The sequence below is a fragment of the Drosophila erecta genome, unplaced genomic scaffold (assembly GCF_003286155.1).
Source record: "Drosophila erecta strain 14021-0224.00,06,07 unplaced genomic scaffold, DereRS2 tig00000126-arrow-pilon, whole genome shotgun sequence".
Classification (NCBI taxonomy): Eukaryota; Metazoa; Arthropoda; class Insecta; order Diptera; family Drosophilidae; genus Drosophila; species Drosophila erecta.
This window is the reverse complement of record NW_020825209.1, coordinates 9,599,976-9,619,818: the sequence shown is the minus strand read 5'-3', so window position 1 is coordinate 9,619,818 and position 19,843 is coordinate 9,599,976. Positions and strand designations below refer to the sequence as shown.

Below are 19,843 nucleotides of genomic sequence, written 5' to 3'. Positions count from 1 at the left end.
AGAACCCATTTATCCAATTTCCATCGGGAGGGTGGCATATCAAATGGCCGACTTCTCGGCTACTCGAACAAAGCGCTCGCCAATGAGACATAAATATTAATCGCAATTGGCTTACACAGCTGTTTTGAACAGGCGGCTACTATAAACAAAAACTGAAAATAATATCAAATTGAAGCCCAAAGGCAGCGAGAGATAAAAGCCAAGCAAAATGCCAGGCGGGCGTGCTGAAATTGCATTTTTAAAATGTTGCTTAACTTGATTTGCAAGCGCGATCGACGAGCTGTTTTCGCTGCGAATTAAATGCTGTTGCGGCTTTTGCAGCAGCGGCTGCCATGCAAATGCGTTCTAAAAGCCTTTTCGAGTTATTAATGTGCATATATGGTCAGTAAGTCAGTCAGTCAGCTTGATCAGCCTGTGCAAAATAAACGCGGCACTGCGAGAAAACCAATTGAATTGTAAAAACACTGTTCAATTCATTCAAAAATTGACATGTTAATAAATATATTTGTCAAAAAACGAATCTGACGAATTATCCTATTATTATCAAGCTTGCAAGAATTAAAAACACATCTAAGTCGAAAAGACATGCTTGAATCAGGAATGTATGTAGAATTTTACACTTATTCAAACATTTTCAAACATAACATGCATATAATTTCAGTGCAGGTAAAAAGAAATGTGTTGGCAAAAAGCAGCATAAATCCGTTAAATAGAATAGCCATATTTATGACTCAACTACACCACAGCCATCCATTTTAACAAGTTAAATCTCGTGCTTGCCAATAAATTCTCCTAAACAGCCATAAATATGAAATGCTCAATTTGCCACACATTTTTTAGATACAGAAATGAGTTCACCTATTCTAAGTGTAAGATATAGAGGTTAGACAACTGTGAAGTTTAAGGTAGATTAGGCTAGAAATCTATCTTCTATCCAAAACCTTGACAATTTCTAAAAAAAAGGCTAATGGTGTCATTATTAAACATTAGATTGTACTATATACATACATATTTACATATTTACACAGCCTAAATCTTGAAAAGCGCACCGCTAAGTGCTGCATGTTTGCAGTTGCCGCCGAGTAAATTTGATTTGAGTTGATCCACTGTCCACCTCTTCAATCTCCCCCATTCCCATCCATTTGCTCTCTTCTCCACTCTTCTTCGGCCCCTCTTTCTCCACTTTTTTTGCGGGGGCTTTTCAAAAGCGGCAAGTGTCAAGCAATGCGTGGCATCGTTCAATTAAGCGCAGCTCCAGAAATTCAGATACAGATTTAAATTAAAATCCATGTTCAACTTCGACTTGACATACACTCAGAGAATACACTTAAGTTCAAACTGCAATAAAGTTTGAAACTTCTCTCAAAACCTTTTTATACCTTTTTATGAAAACCTCTTAGTTTTCTGCATTTGGTTTTAATAACAATCTTAGATTTCAGCACTTTTGCGGGATATTTAAGGAGGCCAGCTGCCAACTTAAGCAGAATTTTTCTGCGTGCAGCTAAAAACGCAAAAATTCTTCACCTTCTTTGCGGTATTTTTTTCAGTTCTGAGTGTTTTGAGCTGGCGATCGTTTGAGAGGCACAGCCGCTAAGTCGCCGCAGCCAAAGTGGCGCTCGTTCCACAGAAATCCGCTCAAGAAGAGAGCGGAGAGCAGTTACAAAAAAAACACGCCAAAAGGGAGATTACAACAATGATGAACGAGAGGCGAAAATGGCGGAAAAACGCTAAGTAAAATAATCTAACATGGCGTAAACGACCCTTTGTAGCAAATTACGCATACGACCTGTTAAATTTCAGTTTAGTTGTTCAGGGTTTCGTTGCCAGCGCTGTGCAAAACTCAATAAATATGCGCTTAAACTTTGTTCTGTATTAAGTAAGCGCTTGTGCCACGAAGTCCCGTGAAATCTGGCGCAATAATAGCCAAAAGCGCATCACTGACTTCTGGCCGGCGGTTAAGCATTCGCGTCGCGTTTGCCGTTCGCCGCTTTGGCGCTCAGTTTGTCATTTGCACGCGCTTACGCCGGTTGGCCGCCCAACAAAAACAAGGCTGTGGAGTAGAGAAACAGGCTGACCGCTCGCGTGCCTTTAGTTTTAGCCGCTAATATAAATAAATGCGACTACTTACTTGGCCAACTTGCGACTAAGGTGCGCTTACACACATCACATATTTTTTTGAAGTGTTTCCATATAGTTTTCACATGTACCAAAAGTCGGGAGTGTGTACGTGTGCGTTTCTGGAACCGCCATAAAGTTCAAAGTAATAAAAAAACAAAAAGCAATAGGGAGAGCAGGAAAAACTGTTTGCGTCTTGCCTTTGCAAATGCGCTGCTGCTGCGGGACAAGTCAAAACAGAATTCAAACAAATGGAGAGAAAGAATTCTTCCCTCTTTCAGCTCTCTTCTGCTAATTTTTTTCTCGCTGATCATGATGAACGCAGCCCACGCATCAAAGCAAAACAAACAGAACACAAACAAATCAAAGCCCCAAACAAGAATTTAGCATCTCTCCATTCTTGTGTTTTGCTCTTGTTTTCTCGTTTTTTCTTTGCAATTCCCCCGGGGGAATATAAATTAGCAATGTAGATTTGTGAACAAACGCCCCCTTGTTAATAAATTAGATATGTAGATGTATGTACATGTGTGTGTACGTATTTAAATTGGCAGACACCTTGCCATATATCCGTATCCATTATGTCCGCTGCTCGTCATCGTCGTATTTCGATATTTCAAGGTTAAATGACGTCGATGGAAAGCAAACGTTAAATAAAAATCTGTTTTTAGTTTGCGTTTGCCATAAAAACTGTTTCGGAACGGCAAAAAGTGCAAACCCCAGTCACTGTTACAAAAAGGTATTTGAAATTTTCTTCAAGCCACAGTCAAGACTCCGGAAAACGAACGATATCCTTACTACAAATTTAAATGAACAATAAGAAAATATCAAATAAATATCACAGAAAAGGTCCAGATGCGTACATGGAAATCTTTCGGATTTCTAAGATATGGTATATGTTTCACTTAAGGAACTTTTACTTTTACGAAAGGTGGATCGAAAATTGTGCCAAGTGGTGGTGGGGTGGAGAACAAAAAGCGAAGCAAATGCACGAGTTTCAAGTTGTAGAAAGCAAAGAGCAGGCTAAAAACATTAACCCCGTCAAGTGGCCTCAGCATTCTACATTCTACATCTATTTCGCTTTTTAAGGCGCTTGAACCTAAGGTTCAATGAGCTTTTGCGGTAAATTCGCTTTTAACAATTACCTTTGGGCTTTCGAAGAAAGTCGGCGACAGTTTTGCAACAGATAAGATTCGCTAAATAGCTGCAAAGCTTGTGGAAAAACTGTATCGAGGTAAAACTGTAATTTTCAAACTTCCACCATGACTGATTTCCCCAGACATAAATACTCCAGTTAGTCATTAAGTTTACAGTTAATGCCATTCGGCTGTGTAAACTGCATGGAGTAATACGTTTGAAAAGCGCTGGTAACGAAACACGCATGTGTCATCCTGCGAGAATTATGTCAAATGGGTGTTGTTTTAATCACTCCTGACTCATTTCGTTATCTTATCGCATGTATTGATACAAGTTGGCGATAAGAGTACGTGCTTTTCTATTGATATTTGGGATGGTACATTTGAAAAGCCTATGAATATTAACTGAACTATAGCATAATTCCAATTGCCAGCTGCCATTATTGAGACACCAAATAGTTGATTTACTAAAGTAAGTAATTTTCGAAAAGCACATAAAAAAAACAATATTTCTATATCTCAGACGCCATATGGCCTTTTATAGGACACCTTTACATTTATAGATTTTAGAACCAAAAGAATAGATCTGATAGGACATACACACTCGAATTATACCATAATTGCCTTCTAATTGAGCGTAATAAACAGGTCCGTATTACAAGGGGGATTTATGTGCAGTGATTCTACGGATTTTACGGTGCGTGCGCGCGACTTTCTACTCGACAGGAAATGCAATTGCGCTTTAATTCAATTTCCTAACCGCAAGTCAACTCAATGAACGTCACTTGATTCACTTGATTCAAGCCCAAAGGGTTGACCACCGAGTCTGCGACGCATCCGGAATTCTAAGGCCCCGGCGCATGGAGTGGCATGTACTTTGGTGTAGAAACAATGATGAAACTGGGGTAAATTTACGGAGAGATATTGCATCTGCTCTATCTTTATTCTACTCTACTTGACATTATTAGTGTTATGAAATACTAACCATACATATATCTTGAGGCCAAAAAAGATTTTCAACTAGCGCAGTTTGTATGTGTTAAGTGAATAATACTTGGCATATTCGTATGTGATTTTGAACTTGGAGCCTCTGGAATGGCCATTCGTGCCGGTTCCTCGAATTCCCCGACTCGTTCGCAAATATTTGAGCAGTCGCCACTTGAGATCGAGATGGAGACCCGACTCTCGACTAAATTTTCCTCTCGCGCAAATTGAGTTCTATAAACAAATGGAAATCGAAATGGCCATAAACAAATAACAAAGCATAATTGCTCATGTTCAGACTACCATCCGAGACCCAGACTAAGTCTCGATTTCCAGGGCCAGAGAGATTTTCAGTCCAGAGTTTGGTCGATCGTGCAAGTGCGACCTCAGAATTCAATTAACGGATGGCGGAGACGGTGGTGATTGGAGGGCAGGAGAAACTACTGACGAAGTGATCACAATTGGAGAGGGTGTTGTGATTCAATTAGACCCTCGTCTACGTCCACGTCCATGACTTGAAAAACGAGTGTGTTTGCAGATCGTTGGGCAATATAGTTAGCTGATTATGATCGACACACTCAACTGCCCCAAAGTAGTTGGTCGAAAAATCGCCTCAAGATCAGCAATCGATCACTCTGTATGTGGAACAGTTTGAATTTTATTATGCCGTTTCTTGCAACACAATTTCACTCATACGTAACTGCCCACTGGAGCTTTTATAGGAACTGATCCGCCACTTGCCCAAATAATACTCACTTACCCGATTCTGGTTCAGAATAGTTTGTGGTAATGTAAAAAATACCTTAAACAACTTGCTTCCACTACAAAGACGAAGTGGAAATGTTTTAGACTTGAGAATTTTCCTTAATTTAAAGGAACCCTATCTTTGGTAAGCGTAACTCACTCGCTCACTTTAGATAACGCTAGAAACAAGAAAAAAAAAGAACAATAAAGGAGTAGAATAATTCCTCGACTCTTAATACATGTATAAAAAAGAGGGAACGCTATAAAACAAAAAAATAATTTTTTCAAAAGTGTGGGCGTGACAGTTTTGAGCAGTTTTTAGTATACCCATAGAAAATGGCAAGCCAAATAATAATACGTAAAAAAATCAAAACATTTCGCATAAGTGTGGATGTGGCCGTTTTGGAAGGTTTTTGGATTTTTTCTCTCCGCTGCAAAGAGAGAAACTTAAAGCTTGATTACATAGCACACAGCAACAATATATGAGCTTCACGTGTATTATAGATAAGAAACACCTTCAAAGATAAGGACGGAGCGCAACTGCCTATAATCAGCACGACTACGGAACGCGTACGGCGGAGAGCAGTGCTCAGCGGAGCGGATGGTAAATACAACTAGAACAAAATGAACAAAGAGTGGGCCGGAGAATAGAGAAGGCGAAGGCGAAGGGAAAAGAGGGCGCGCGAAAGGCAGCAGTTAATATGAGTGAATAATTGGCCACAGGCGGATCAGACGACCAAGCATGCGGAATATCAGAAATCTCAAGGATCCGACGACATGGACGCGGATCCTGCTGCCGTTCCTCTCCTGCCTACTCCTCGCTGTCCAGGCGGATCAGGCAGATCAGGCGGATCTGGCGAAGGTCACCTGCGGGGAGTACGGCAACACCATAATCTGCGACTGCAATAACTCCAACCAGGTGAGTCAGTTATTTGCAAGTAAATGTTGTTTGCATATCATAGCGTGTTATAAATTACTAAAAACGTTAAATATCATATCATAATTTTTTATTTGAAAATTTTGGAATATTTTGCATCGCTTATGCATTGCCTATTTTTTGATTTTCTATTAGGATATGGTTTTATAAATAAATTATGACAAATATGTGCCGAGTGGTTCATGGTGCATCAGGCTTTTACCCTAGTTATCAATGAGTAATAAGCAAAAAAACGTTTATCGCATATTCCTTATCTATGAGACTAACTGTTTGATTAGTTATAATGCGACCTGATTCGCTGTGCTTTCCCAAGTGGATGTTGTACATTTTAGATGCTCATAAATAACATTTAACATGCATAACATAGACCGATGAATAAACCTCATCCGTTTCATTATTTGCAGCCCATGGCTTTGCCATTGCTGCGTGGAAATGTCTACATGATTGAGATCCGCAATTGCCGCGATCTTCTGGTGGAGGGCAATCGACTGGCGAACACGATGGGCCTGCGCAAAGTGATCTTCCGCCAGGTGGGTCAGCTGGTGCTCCGGGAGCACGCGCTCAGTGTGCCCCGATATGCCAGCAATAAGGCGCTGATCGTGGAGTTCGAGCAGACGAACCTCAAGCTAATCGAATCGCATGCCATCAACGGCAACATCGAGGAGATCTCATTCGTGGGCGGGCGGATTGAGCTAATGAAGCCATTCGGGTTCACCACCACCAAGGATAGTGCCATACTGCTCAAGCTGGACGGGGTCACCATTCAGCGCATCGAGAGCCAAGTGAGTGAAAGTGTGTTGTGGTAACCAGATACTATTGCCTAAATCCTGACTTTGCTCATAGGCATTTAAGAAATTCGCCGTAGAGCAGATGAGCATCGCCAACTGCCAGTTCCTGGGCGATCTGCCCACGCGCGCCTTCTACGAGCTCGAGGTCACCAACGAGCTGAGTTTGCGGGGTAATCGGTTCCAGGAGGTCCACTCCCATGCCTTCTCCTTCAAGCGTAAGTATTAAAGCATGAAATTGTGAACAAAACATAACTAGATCTCCCACAGTTGTCTCCAAGCTAAGCCTGAGTGATAACCATTTCCTATCCGTGGATGGTGAGTGGTTGGAGGCACAAATCCGGGATGCGGTGGCCATACGCGGTAACGATTTCGGGGCCACCAGTGAGATCGCCTTCCGCAGCCTCACCGTCCATCGTTCGTACCAGTTGAGCGAGCGCCTGGAGCTGCGTTTCCACAACAACAGCCTGCGCAGCTCACGACCAGGCGCAGATCCTCGCGTAGATGGCACCGCTGAAAAGGTGGCACCTCAGCCCCTCCGATTCGACAATAGCTTTGCGCTAAACGTGCGCGATCTCCGCTACAATAATGCCTGGAGCTGTGAGCAGCTGGACAGGAATGTGGAGCCACCATTGCCGCGAGCGGAGTTCTTTCGACTGCACAGCGACCAGCTGATGTTCCATCCGCCCGACATTGGCGTACAAGGCCACAACCAGCCGTATATCCCACTGCGATCGTTGATCACCGATGAGTGCCGGGAGCGCAGCTATATGGCCTACATTATTTTGGGAAGTGTTCTACTGGGACTCTTGCTGCTTCTCACGATCCTTTTGGTCTGGTGGCGAGTGGTCCAAAGGAGACGCCGTCGCAAACTGGACGTAGTGCAGCCGGAGCCGCGCACGTACAAGGAAACCCAGATCGTATACCAAATCGAGAACGCTGGCCTGCTAAAGACTGATTTGTAGACGCCAAGGAAAGACACATAGAGCACTGAGGCCTGTTTCCGACTGCTTGGAGTCCCACAGCAGAGCATCTACCCACAAGAGACACAGAGCTGAATGAAGCTAGAGGAGCGGTTGGCGGTGGAGTGGTTGGAGCACCATTGCCACCATTACCACCACCGATCATACGGAACCACCAATGCGTGACCTTTCGCTGTACCAAAACCATAGCCTACAGTTAGTCGTAATATATCCTAATCTAATTATTTATAACTCGCAATTTCGTCAATTGTGTAAGTGGCCCATGTAAATAGTCGCATGTAGGCTGGGATCTTGCCCAGAAATATCCAGGTGGGTAGCCATATCCCACCAAATACGTATATGGAATAATCAATTAAAAGCCAAATGTGGTGCTCTTGCTATATGGTTACATATATGTTAATGCTATTTAGAAGCGTAGTGCTAAAGATATTTAAAATTAGGCACAGTCAGCTAATAAAATATTGTATACAAATAGCGGATGACCGATGTTATGTACATATAAACAAAGTTTTATTGATCCCATGGCTTTCGAAAATATTTTCAGAAGCTTGACACATGTTTACAAGAGAATCGTAAACTTTTAAATGTAAATACTGTCCATCTTTGTTTCCGACACCCCAAAATACTTAAATTCCCTTACAAGTACATTAAAGTTTAAATAATAGTGGGACTCTAGGAACTCACCCGATGGGCAAATAGGATTCCAAAGCCTGGTGAACGGTCAACTGAGGCTCAGATAGGGCAAATCCTTTGGAGAGCAGGGTATGATGAGTGTTGATGGTCTCCTCAATGCCGCTCATGTCCTCCACGTCCTTGTCATCTGGTGTGATGATTAATACGATATATGATTTAAATATAAGCCTGAGTAATGGCACTGCTTGCATAATTCACCTGGCAGATTGAGCTCCTTCTTCATCAGGTTGGCACTGCACATGCCACCCAAATAGGCCAACTCCTGCTCCAGTCGTATCAGACACGAATTGCTGGCATTAATCTGAGCGAGAGGGAAGAGCGCCGTTTAGAAAGAGACAGTACTACACACGAAATCAACTCACCGATGTGGGATTATCATAGCCCACCACTAGACACTTAAAGCCATAGCGATTGTTGTGCGGATCCTGGGCATACAGTGAGGATGTTTCCAGGGAGAACTCCACGCAGTTGCCGGGCAGGATTAGGACATTATGCAGCCAGGTGGAAGCACTAAAATAAGAAGTCATTTATTACTATTCTCTGTACGCCTCATTCGTACATGTTTCTACTTACGTATTGAACTTCTTGACCACAATCCACTCCCTGTCATTGGGATCCTGGCTGCGCAGCGGCGTGGAACAGGGCGCGGTAGCAGAGCCCGGAGCATTTCCACCACCTGGACTCCGGCAGCAACTGGCCATGGTTAACTGGACGCTGGCGGAGCGCTGGTGTATGTTCGGTGCTGCTCCACTTCCGGCGATGCCACCGCCCGTAGTGCGTCTCCTATCCGCCGCCCCATTCACATTGTTATCCGCCTGCTCTAGATAGTCATCCACATGGGGCACTGGCGGCGCCTGCGATGCTGGACGCATTGGAATCGACAGGAGCAGGTAATCCTCCAGCTGAGCCGTGCCACACTGCGGGTCGAACTCGATGGTGAGCCACTGTACACAGGGCGGGAACTCCACGCGATAGCTACTAATGCTGGCACTCTTGTATGGATGATCGCTCTCCACCACGCAATAGTGGTTACTGGTGGTGCTGCTTGAGTTGGAACTGCCAGACCCGGAGGTCTGTGTAGCGAAAATAGGCGGCTCCGGCTGCCGCTGATCCTTGGACACGTGCAACTGGTTCAGGGCAGCGATGTGCGGCAGAATCTCCTTGATCAAGCCCAGAATCTGTACGGAGCTCTTCGGATCACTGCAGGCCAGATTGGCAATATGTGCATAGACCAGTGGCAGCAACGTATGGAACATATTGGAGGCGGCCAGATTGAAAACCTCCAGCAGCTGCACTGCGGCTGCTTGACTACCCACACCTGCCACTCCGCCAGATCCATCTGCCACACTGACTCCGCCGCCGGCAGCCATGCCGGCCACCTCCAGAGGAGCCTCCTCCGAATCGGAGTGCAGCTGCAAGGGCATTGACTGCTGAGCTGGTTGCTCGGCGAGCTCAAAGTCCGTGGTTCGTTCATTGCCGTTTATCGGCACACTTTGACTCTGACTTTGGCTAACACTCTGGCTTTGGCCATTTCTCAGGTCCGCCGATTCCTCCACTTCGGTGGCTCCGATCTCAATTTCCATCTCGAAGGGATTCGTGGATCGCTTATCGAATTTCAGCGTCTCCATGAGACCCTTGCTGAATGACTCAATGCGCTTGCCCAAATCCCTGGCCGTGGACAGCTGCGGATCAATGGCTGTTGGCAGGGCAGCTGTCCTGGAATTGTTCGCCCAATTGATGTCCATGTGCTCCTCGATGGGTGTGATGTTGTGCTCGGAATCGATGGTCTGAGTGTGATTGGAGCTATTATCCGAAGGCGAGCAAGATGCAGCCATTGCATTGCGTGCCAGAATCAGCAGTTCGGTGCACTTTTTGGTTATATCAGCGGCGATTTGCAGAGCTGTATCGCGGGTGGAGACCTCATGGGGTCCGAGGAGCAGCATGCGATCCTCCATATGGGCTGCTACACTGGATCCCTCGCCCGGTCGTCCGCTCGCCGAGATTCCATCCTGTTTCATGGGCGTGCTGTAGTACAAGATGCAGGGCAACTGACCCCTAGCTGGAGTGGTTCCATTGAAGCTAAGATCGCAGGCATAGAAGTGGAACTGGGCGCCACATGGTCCCCGAACCGCCGGCATTCCCGCATCGCCGGAGCATGTTCTTGCTCCTTGGGAGCACAGCCGCAGGGCGTAGCGGGCGTTCTCCTTGATGTGCACCGGATGGTCAAATTTGATCTCTGCCAGATCGTTATGGACCGCATCCTGATCGTAGCTGCCGGATACCGACTCCAGGGTCTCCCACTTGTGCTGCGGCTGCAGATCCGCCGTATTATCGTACAGCAATTCCAACTGGTAGTCATAGCTGCCGGATCCAGAGTAAACCATGGCACCAGCTATGGCCACACCAGGTCGATCCACGGCGAAGGCAATGGCATCGGGTCCAAAGTTGCCGGTATTCCACGTTCTGCTCACATCGCAGCGGCCAAAGCGAGCTCCCGTCGAATGGAGGGTTCTGGGTGGCATGAACAGCTTGTCATATTCACCCATCGCCGTTTGGTAGACAATCTCGGCCAGAACTCTGGCCAGCAGATGACAGCAGTTGTCAATCAAGCCTTGATTCACACACTTTTTACCTCCGGGATAACTGCCGCCAAGGTTTCCCAAGCTCCGGCTGTATATCACCTCTATGCGGGAGCGTATGGGACTGGCAATTATGTCCAGCAGACGCACGAGCACATCCTTGAATGTCCAGGAGTTGCTCAGGAAATCGCTCTTCTCCTGCTGTGTGCGATAGATCATTTGCTCCACCAGCACGGGATACGGGTGGGCATCCGTGGAGGAGAGCATGGGCAAACCGGAGTTGTCGCTGGGACTGATGATAGACTGGCGTTCGTTTCCAGCCGCACTGAGGAGCGAGAATGTGGCCCTCAGTTTCACCGATGGTGAGCATAAACCAGCAAGAATAGCACTCAGCAGGCGGGAATGCAAGGCACCCCGATCCATCTGGGCTAGCAGATCGCACAGGCAGTTCCACTTCAACGAGGACGTCGGGTAGAATGCATCGAAACAGGCCACAAAGCTCAGGTGACACTCGTCGAGGATCTCCAGCGATAGTTCATAGCCTACAAAGTAAGAGATATGAAATGAGCAATATGTTAACCATCCTCCTGACTTAAAACACACCCTCATCAGTGGCAATGTCCTTGAAGATGTCATCGCAAAAGATGCCAATGAGCAGAGCTCTGACATTGCCAATGCACTCCGCCAGCTGGATGTTCTCCATGTTGGTCTTCCGGGTGACGGGGGTTCCGCTCCCAGGTGCCGCCGCTGCCGAGGCCGATGTGGACGGTGCTCCTCCGCTGCTGGCACTGCTTATCATGGCCGGGGCCGCCGATGGGGAGGGGTCACCAAAGTACTTGGCCATAACGGCAGCATTGCCCACCACGCGAGGAGCATTCTTGTCTGAAATTGAAGGAGTACATTAGCAAATGGGCGATTCAAATGTGAGCAGAGGTGTTAACCTTTGTTTGCCTTAGACTGAACCATCTTGGTAGTGGTCGCTACGCCACCACCATGGGCTGCATTGGACCCACCGCCCGTTGCCAGCGATGTGGAGGAGTTCCGCTGCGGGTAAATCTCGTTCGTGTACTTGCGCAGCAGGCGCAGACACGACTTGATGACATAGCCGAGGTACTGCAGCGATTGTTGCAACTGCAGTGGCCGGGAGCGGTCGCGTTCCTCGCGCAGCTGCAGCTTGAAGCAATCCCACGACCAGCTCAGCAGCACCACCAGGCTTTCGAAGCACTCGCGACTCACACTGTTGGCAAAGGCCCTGGAAATACGCTGCACAGGATCGGCGTCCATTTGGGCCGGCGTCTGTTTGCAGTCCTGGGTGACCAGTCGGTATAGAATGGCCGGTATCTGGCCGGAATTGACGTCGGTGCCGTTGTTCGCCTTCTTGCTGGACTTGAAGGAAAATACCACCTGATCCTCGGTGGTCACGGACGCCTGACCGCAGGAGCCGCAATCGGAGGAGGGGCCTGCAATCCGGGCCCACACCAAATACCATCTGCCAGCCACCGCACTGACCGGCTTAGGCAGAAGGATGTGGTGTTTGCTCCTGGCGCCGCATTCGTAGGGCACCTCTTTGGTCTCGCTGATCAGGATGCCCTCCTTCTCGTAGCCACCGCCATCGCCGCCTAAGTCGAAGAGCTTCAGCTTGCAGCTGTACTCTCCACGACCGCCGAACATCCCGAAGCCACAGATCACAATGTCGGTGTCCGCCGAGAAGCGTATGGCCTCCACGCTATGACCGGAGTAGCCCCATCCACCGCCAAAGTTATCGAAGCGGTTGACCACCTGGAATTCACCGGCCTGCGTGTCCGCCGTCTGTTGGGTTGGCTTCAACAGCGGTTGCTCGAAGCATCCGGGTATGTTGTCCTGCGCCGAAGTAAGGATGTCGAGACAGGCGAGTAGGTTCAGAGAGGCCTGTGAGCGGGCCACACGAGAATCCACCCGGTCCGGCAAAGATAACTCCGGCGAGAGCAGGGATCGATAAGTGGCCGCGTTCTGGAAGAGAGAGGGAGAAAGAGTAAGGGTTTAGGGGCAGAGGCAAAAACGGATCTCATCTGTAAGCTTACCGCATCGCCCTCGTTGATGTCACTGGCCACCACATTGTGGCAGCGTAGCTTCCGTGCAGCTCCATCGAAAACCCAAAGAACATTGTAGGTGGGATCCATGGTGAAGGCCAGTTGCGGTGGCGATGGAATGGGTTCCGGGGAACTGGTGCCCTGCTTGCCGCCACGACGACTCCTTGGCACAGATCCCGCTGATACCGGTGTTCCAGGAGCTACTGCTGCTGCTGCTGCTGCTGCAGCAGATGATGCCACCTCCGGTAGCTGTTCCTCAAAGATCTGATTCCTGGCCTCGTGCATGCTTCGGGACATCTGCTCGTTGATGGGCACTCCAGCTGTGGCTGTGCCTGTCAAGGCCGTGAGAAGCGATGAAGTGGAGGCATGGGCCGGTGAATCCGCGACCGGAGTCACGGCCACATCCAAATTGGAGTTTATCTCCGGCTGCTGTTGCTCCGGCTGTGCCTGCATCAGTTTCACGAAGTTTGTTTGTCCACGATAATGGGCCGTACAACTGCCATCCCGCCGATTTATGGAGAGGGTGTGGAAGGACAGCGGAATGCTGGGAATGAGCACTATTTCGGGAATGAATGGGAGATTGGTATTTGATTCGGTAAGCATCTTGTGAGCCACTTACATATCGTCTTCTTATTAGCCACCACATGCATTTTGGGCAGCATTTGTGCCGTAATCAGGGATTCGTCTATCTTGATGAAGGTCTGATCTCCATTGGCTCCAATCCAGGTTACCTTCTTGCCATAACAAGGGCCCAAGCCACTGCAAAGGAAAATAGATAATCATAAGCAATCATTATGCCACTAGTCCAATCGGGTTTCTATACAAGACAGCTCCGGGTGAACAATTCCACAGGAACTTCTGACGCTGGGTGAGCACCGGCAGCAGCGGAGGCATCTCCTTGGAGCCACTGGGCTGCACGATGCCTGGCGATTGGGATCGCTCCGGTCCAGGCATTCCCACCGGCGCAACTGTGGGCGATCCTCCTGCTCCTCCATCAGATCCAGCACCCACCGGAGAGTCATCGTCCTGGTGCGGAGGCTTAAGTCCGTAATCACTGGGCAGCCGTCCCAGTTGCCCCTTCTGGTAATTTCCGAACGTGTAGACCATTCCTTTCGATGTCAGCAGCACGGTGTGATTGCTCCCAGCAGCCACTTGACTGATAGCACCGGGCACCTGAACGCGGACTGGTCCGCTCACCGGCTGCAAATCTCCGCTGCCCAGCTGACCATACTGATTGCTTCCAAAAGTGTAGACTTCACCGGCCAAGGTGAGCACCACCGTATGGTGCAATCCACAAGCCACCTGCACCACAGGGGATGAGCTGGTGAACTGCAGCATCTGCGGCGCCAACGGAGCCACTCGAGGCGGATCCTTATCCAGGTCGGTGGGCGTGGCAGCACCTCCTCCGGCAGCGCCTGTTTCCAGTTCACCCTTGCGCTCCTTGCGGCGCATGATGAGGGTTTTGGAGCGCTGCTGCCGTTGTTGTACGTCACTTGGTGGAGGTTTCAGTTCCGTTTTGGCCTCTGCAATTTGGGATTAGTATTAAGTACATAGCCAAGGATCTCTCAATCAGTGGAAAAGCTCACCATCGCTATCCTGGAGGGCAATGCAGGCGGCGCAGAGTCCACACTTGGCACAGCCCGCATCTCCGTGGCCACAGGGACATATACTGCCCGCCAAACGCTGATCCAGTGGTACGTTTAGAGCGGAGACACAGCTAACATTGTAACCGGTGCATTCCCGACAGATGACGCACACGCGGCACTGGCCCTGCACCAAGTTATGGTCATCGTAGTCGCAGAGCGTGGAGAAGTCCAGTTTGAGGCGCTTGTCCAGTGGCAGCAGGGATGCAAAACAGGCGGCGGCCGTTGAGGATGAGGCAAATGGCGGCACATCCTTCACCGGCTGCAACTTGTTGAATATCCTGCCGCACTGACCCTTGTTGTTCAGGCCGAACGAGAAGAGCTGCCCCTTGGCATTGAGGGCCACACAATGGGCCTTGCCCAGCGCCACCTTGGTCACATGCTGGTCCAACAGCTCACTGACGAAGCCCATGGCATCGCAGTGGGCCGTATCCTTGCCGTACATGATCAGCTTGCCGGTTTTGGTTACAAATGCAGAGGTGCCATTGTTGCAGGCGGCATGCACCACCACATGGCCATCGATCTTGGTCATCTTTTTCGGCTTAATTGCCTTCGGTTGCCTGCGGTTCTTGCTGCTATCGCCATCCTCACCGCGACGCGCTGTGCCCGCAAAGAAAACGGTGCCATCGTCGTTGACCAACAGTGCATGAATGCCGTCGTGTCCAACAGCCACATGGACTATGTTGGCCGCCTTCGAGATGACCAGTTCGGTGAGCTTGAGAGTTGGCGTGCGACCCACGCACTTCAATCCGAGCGCAGCCGACTTGCCGTAATAGTAGACCCGACCATTGCTGGCCCGCACCAAGCCAAACTCCTTGCCGCAGGCCATGCCCATGACATCCACATCCGCATCTCTGCAGGGAGCGGGTAGCTTTGGCTCGAAGCTATTGTGGGCCGACTGGATGCGCTGGATCTGGTACTGATTGAGTAGCTCGTCCTCGAAGGCCGCATATCCCAAGGTCCGGAACTTCTTGCGCGCCAACTGGAGCGGCAGCTCAAAGGGCGGCGGATCAATGTTATAGCTATTGTGGTACAGATTCAGTTTCTTCACCACCAATGTATCCTATGGAAGTAAGTGATAATACTCATTAAAAGAACCCTACATAGTTGAAGATTCAATGTACAATAATCGAAGATTAGGTGCACTCACATCGCGATTGCTGCAGATGGCGTGCAGTGAGTCGTCGTCCGTGAAGAGCACGTAGTTGAGTCCTTCGCGCATGTGCAGCATGCTCAGGGGACTCATCGCCTTGATGGCCAGTGTGTCCAGGCCCACCATTTGCAGCTGGTCACCAGCGCTGCGGCGACAGGTGCGCCGAAAGTAGAGCTGCCCGCCACTGTAGCCCAGCCAGGCGCTCCTCTCGTGGCTGAAGTCCTCGTTCTGGGCATAGACGTGACCCTTGTAGGATCCGCCAAAGCCAGTGCCGATCTTCAGCAGCGTACCTCCGTAGAGTAGATAGACAAACACGCCATCGCAGGCCATTGCGGGCGAGGTGATCGGAGCACCTGTGCTCGAGGGCGGCAGCTTCAGGGGAAACTATGGAAAAAAGGGAAAATTGATGTGTAGCCAGGCAGAAAACAGCTTTCACCCACCTCATCGATCAGCGAATTGTGCGGCACTCCGTGGCTGTAGAAATCCGGCCTGGTGGGCTTATTCAGCGCCGCACTGATCACCGTGTGCTGCAACGTGGCCAGTACCACCGGCAGCTGGACAATCTGGGCGGAGAGCTGACGCGGCGTCATCAGCATGGCGGCAATGGCCTTGAGCATCTTGCCCGTGTCACCGCGAGCGATGCACAGTCCCAGGAGGGCGGCACAGGCCATGGCCGACCAGTTGGCCTCCGCACCGGTGGCCGAATTAAGTGCGGCCGGCATGGTGGCCAAATCGAGGAGTAGATCGTACAGCGGATTGATTAGTTCCTCCGGCTCTAGCTTGAAACTCTCCGGCTGCTGGCCCTGGATGACGTCCAGCAGTGCCTTCAATGCCTTGGTGCACAGCAGCGGATGAACGTGCCGGGCATCGGCGATCAGCTCGAAGAGGCTGCGCAAGCCAGCGCCCACAATCAGCGGCACTGTGGCGTAGACGGGCTCCCGCTCGGTGGGCTCCTCCGTGTCCGAATCCGCATCGCTGTTGGCGCTATCCCGACGTGGTCGCTTATCCGACGGCAAACCGGGTCCGCCGACGACCACCGGCACTGGAGCCGGTACCCGGCCATCGATGATGACTCCAACTGGTCCGCCAGGACCTGCGTTCCCGGGTCCAAGGGCTCCATGCATGGCCATGTGGGCGTGGCAGGAGCAATCGTACATGTTGCCTATCATGCAGCTGTGGGCACACATCATGCAGCAGGCTGAGTTAGGGTTATTGCTCCACTTCTTCGAGCTCGATGCGCTCTGGCCAGCGGCTGCTCCGCCCTCATGGAACAGGGAGTAGCGGGTCTCTGCCTCCAGCACCGTGGATCGAATGGCCGAGAAGACCGCGAACTTGGACGCATTCGGATCCAGTTCAATGTGCGCCACCGGAAACGAGGGCAGGATCATCAGTTGTTCCTTGACCAGCGGTGGATCCAGTGGATTCACCAGTCCCCCGGCCCCCGCATTCCCCTCCAGAACCGCTGCAGCAGCTGCCGCTGCCATTGCTGCTGCCGATTTATCCTTCCGACTTTTGCGTTTCGTTAACACCTTGCGATCGTGCTGCATTTTTCTGAAATAATAAGTAATACAACATGTATGATATATTTAAATTAAAAATCAAGAAACTCTTAAAATCGAAACCTATCCAGAAAATACACCTTAGCTCGAGGAACAAAAGTTCTGAAATCCTTTACAAACCTACTTTAAAATAACATTTTGTAATAAAAAACACATTTTTGAGCGAAGAACCAACACAAATGATAATCTATAAATATTTTTTTTTTTTTTTAAATGTGTATCTGTTCGACAGGTGGAACCTATATTTAGTACTTTCAACTTTGATAAAGGTTTCCGATTTCGTGTGAATTGATGTTATTGTATATACATACTATATCAAAGTTGATAATTAAAACGCGCGGATTACTTTCAAATTCACTCAATGGAAAAAATACTTTTGAAAATATTTAGGGACACAAATATAACTCCAAGTCTTAAATCAAAAACGCATTCCAACTAACTGAAAGGAGGAAGAAGCTTATTTGGCGAGGTCCTGGCGAAGGATTGCCTTTGTTTTTGTTTGCCTACAGGAAGCTTTTCGCTCTTATTGGCTCTTATCAGCTTGTAAGCTTTTATCCCGGATGACGGTCGTTATTTTTGGACACCAGATGCACATGCATATGTACACATATCGCCCACCAAGGTGCAAGCTTTGGGATGTACATACATGTATGTTGTACCCAGACATGTGACCATTTATGTGACTGTGTGCATCCGAAACTTTGTATCCTGCAGCTGACAGGTGGTTTTCAATATGGTTTGACACATCTCAAAAGCAGTGCCCTTTGCTCGCATTTTCCACAAGGAAGCAATAACTCCCCCGAATGTGCGTCAATTTGCTCAGAATTGTGTGGGTGAAATACGTACTTCACCTCCAGCAATCGATTGCCGAGCTTTAATGTGGTGCAATTAAAAAGTTGAAGTATACTAGGGCAAGTTGGCAATTATCAATAAAAGCAAGACAATTGATTTGATACTTTTAGCCCGCCTTCTGCAAAATTGATTTTCTTGAGCTTTGTTGGCATTTCGCCAACTAACTGTTGTCCAGGTGTACAAATAAGGCAACCTTAAGGCCAAGGTCCCATCATGGCTAGAGTACTTAGAGTTTGTATAACGCCGTTTCCCAGTTGTTTTATCTTGGGTATTTTAATTTACTATTACATTACTATTATAGCTCCTATAAATTCACTATTATTACTCAAAACTAGCGTTCCCTTAGGAAATGCAAGATCTTCAATCAATTCCAGTAAATGCTTGCAGATTAGATTTTATTTTTAGATTAGATTAGAGATTTCAGCATGACAAATGCGTGGGCATTTATAGTTCCCAACGTTTCCAACGATAATATAATTTTGGCGGTTCATTGGAGTGAGACATCCTAAACGCCGCACCATCGCCCCCGTGGGCCATTAGTGGGTTAATGCAGGTCGCGAGGCCCTCGGCAGTCAGCTGATTGCGAGCGGCGCTCAGCTGTTCGGCGCAGGACTGTCCACTTCCGCCCGTTGCAACCCCCAAAAATCGGGGGGTGCTGCGACATCGCGGAGAGCGAATGTGAAATGTGTAGGGGTTGAAGACCCAGATTGGAAGCCGAAAGCCGAGTGCAGCGATCGATTTTTCCACCCCAAGGCGGATGGGCTGTACGGGACGTAGGGGATGTAGGGGTTAGGGGGTGGTGGCTGAATGGGACTACGGGACATCTAGTTATCCAGATGCTGGCGGGGATTACCTGCGCGTGTTGTTCGTGTACAGCTCGTAGAAATGGTCGCCATACTTGAGTGGATTGAGCAGGCCAACCATTTTGGCCCGATTTCCCGTTAGATCCAGTGCTCCAATCGATATTTTCTATATATTTTTATGCTCCGTTACCGTTTCTGCTACCGTCTACCGTTACAACGTTTTGCTCACTCTCTCCCGTTTTTCTCTTCTCTCCTTTGGCTAATGATTTATATTGCACAGCGGTTATTAAACAAACTATGAATTAACAACTAGAATTTAACTATTTTGCCGAGCATCGTCTGGCAATTTGAGTGCCCTTTGTTTTTGCCATTTGCCTTTTGTCACTTTCACGCAAAAAAAAAGGAAACACACACCGAACGACGACGCAACGGTACAATGGGAACGAGAGAACTGAAACTTTCGTCCCGCTCTCTTCACCCCCTTGTGGGTGTTGTTGTTCTTGTACGTTTCCTGCGAGAGAGTACGCTCAGCTGTGCGGATGACAGTGTTGGTAAGAAAATGGCATGTCCTGTTCGCGGCTTATAACCTTAAACAATTCTGAGCTTACCGATTAAAGTTCTGTCGGAGTTAAAGGTACTTTAAATTGCACGCACAAGAATTCCATACTGCCCACGGAATACTTTCTAAAAAAGGCATGATAAATTAAATATATATTAAATAAACAAATTTAGCCGCAACCTTTCCGGCTTTACCAAGGTTTTTCCATTTTCTATTTTGACACAACGCATAAGTACCGAGCATGAAATTGCG

The 19,843-nt window shown here is 48.5% G+C and overlaps 2 protein-coding genes across 6 annotated transcripts in view; one reads left to right on the top strand and one right to left on the bottom strand.

Moving 5' to 3' along the window:
* Positions 1–19,572, bottom strand: part of LOC6550644 (E3 ubiquitin-protein ligase highwire) — a 43,697-nt gene extending 24,125 nt beyond the window's left edge. The window contains exons 1-13 of the mRNA XM_001978096.3: positions 19,083–19,572; positions 16,259–17,369; positions 15,816–16,202; positions 14,609–15,728; positions 13,846–14,545; positions 13,642–13,781; positions 13,014–13,579; positions 11,895–12,942; positions 11,557–11,835; positions 8,948–11,495; positions 8,737–8,884; positions 8,573–8,675; positions 8,366–8,501 (exon numbers count right to left, since the gene is read on the bottom strand). Coding sequence (XP_001978132.2) covers positions 8,366–8,501; positions 8,573–8,675; positions 8,737–8,884; positions 8,948–11,495; positions 11,557–11,835; positions 11,895–12,942; positions 13,014–13,579; positions 13,642–13,781; positions 13,846–14,545; positions 14,609–15,728; positions 15,816–16,202; positions 16,259–17,369; positions 19,083–19,153 — 8,357 coding nt within the window. The 5' untranslated portion in view covers positions 19,154–19,572. The remainder of the gene's footprint in view (positions 1–8,365; positions 8,502–8,572; positions 8,676–8,736; positions 8,885–8,947; positions 11,496–11,556; positions 11,836–11,894; positions 12,943–13,013; positions 13,580–13,641; positions 13,782–13,845; positions 14,546–14,608; positions 15,729–15,815; positions 16,203–16,258; positions 17,370–19,082) is intronic.
* On the top strand, positions 1,936–8,178 carry LOC6550645. Of its 5 annotated transcripts, none has more exons than XM_001978097.3 (5): positions 1,936–2,148; positions 5,481–5,895; positions 6,318–6,695; positions 6,757–6,916; positions 6,969–8,178. In XM_001978097.3, exons 2-5 carry the CDS (start codon positions 5,719–5,721, stop codon positions 7,661–7,663), a joined length of 1,410 nt encoding a protein of 469 aa, XP_001978133.1. In that variant the 5' UTR covers positions 1,936–2,148; positions 5,481–5,718; the 3' UTR covers positions 7,664–8,178. The 5 variants fall into 5 exon arrangements, with proteins under 5 accessions (XP_001978133.1, XP_026838078.1, XP_026838075.1 ...); XM_026982277.1 differs by lacking the exon at positions 1,936–2,148 and adding an exon at positions 2,796–2,851; XM_026982274.1 differs by lacking the exon at positions 1,936–2,148 and adding an exon at positions 3,632–3,720.
* Positions 19,573–19,843: the final 271 nt, after the last annotated feature.

Coding starts and splice junctions, on each gene's coding strand:
- LOC6550645 (XM_001978097.3), top strand. CDS start 5,719: ATGCGGAATATCAGAAATCTCAAGGATCCGACGACATGGACGCGGATC. Junction 6,696..6,756: donor TTCAGCGCATCGAGAGCCAA/GTGAGTGAAAGT, acceptor CTTTGCTCATAG/GCATTTAAGAAATTCGCCGT. Junction 6,917..6,968: donor CCATGCCTTCTCCTTCAAGC/GTAAGTATTAAA, acceptor GATCTCCCACAG/TTGTCTCCAAGCTAAGCCTG.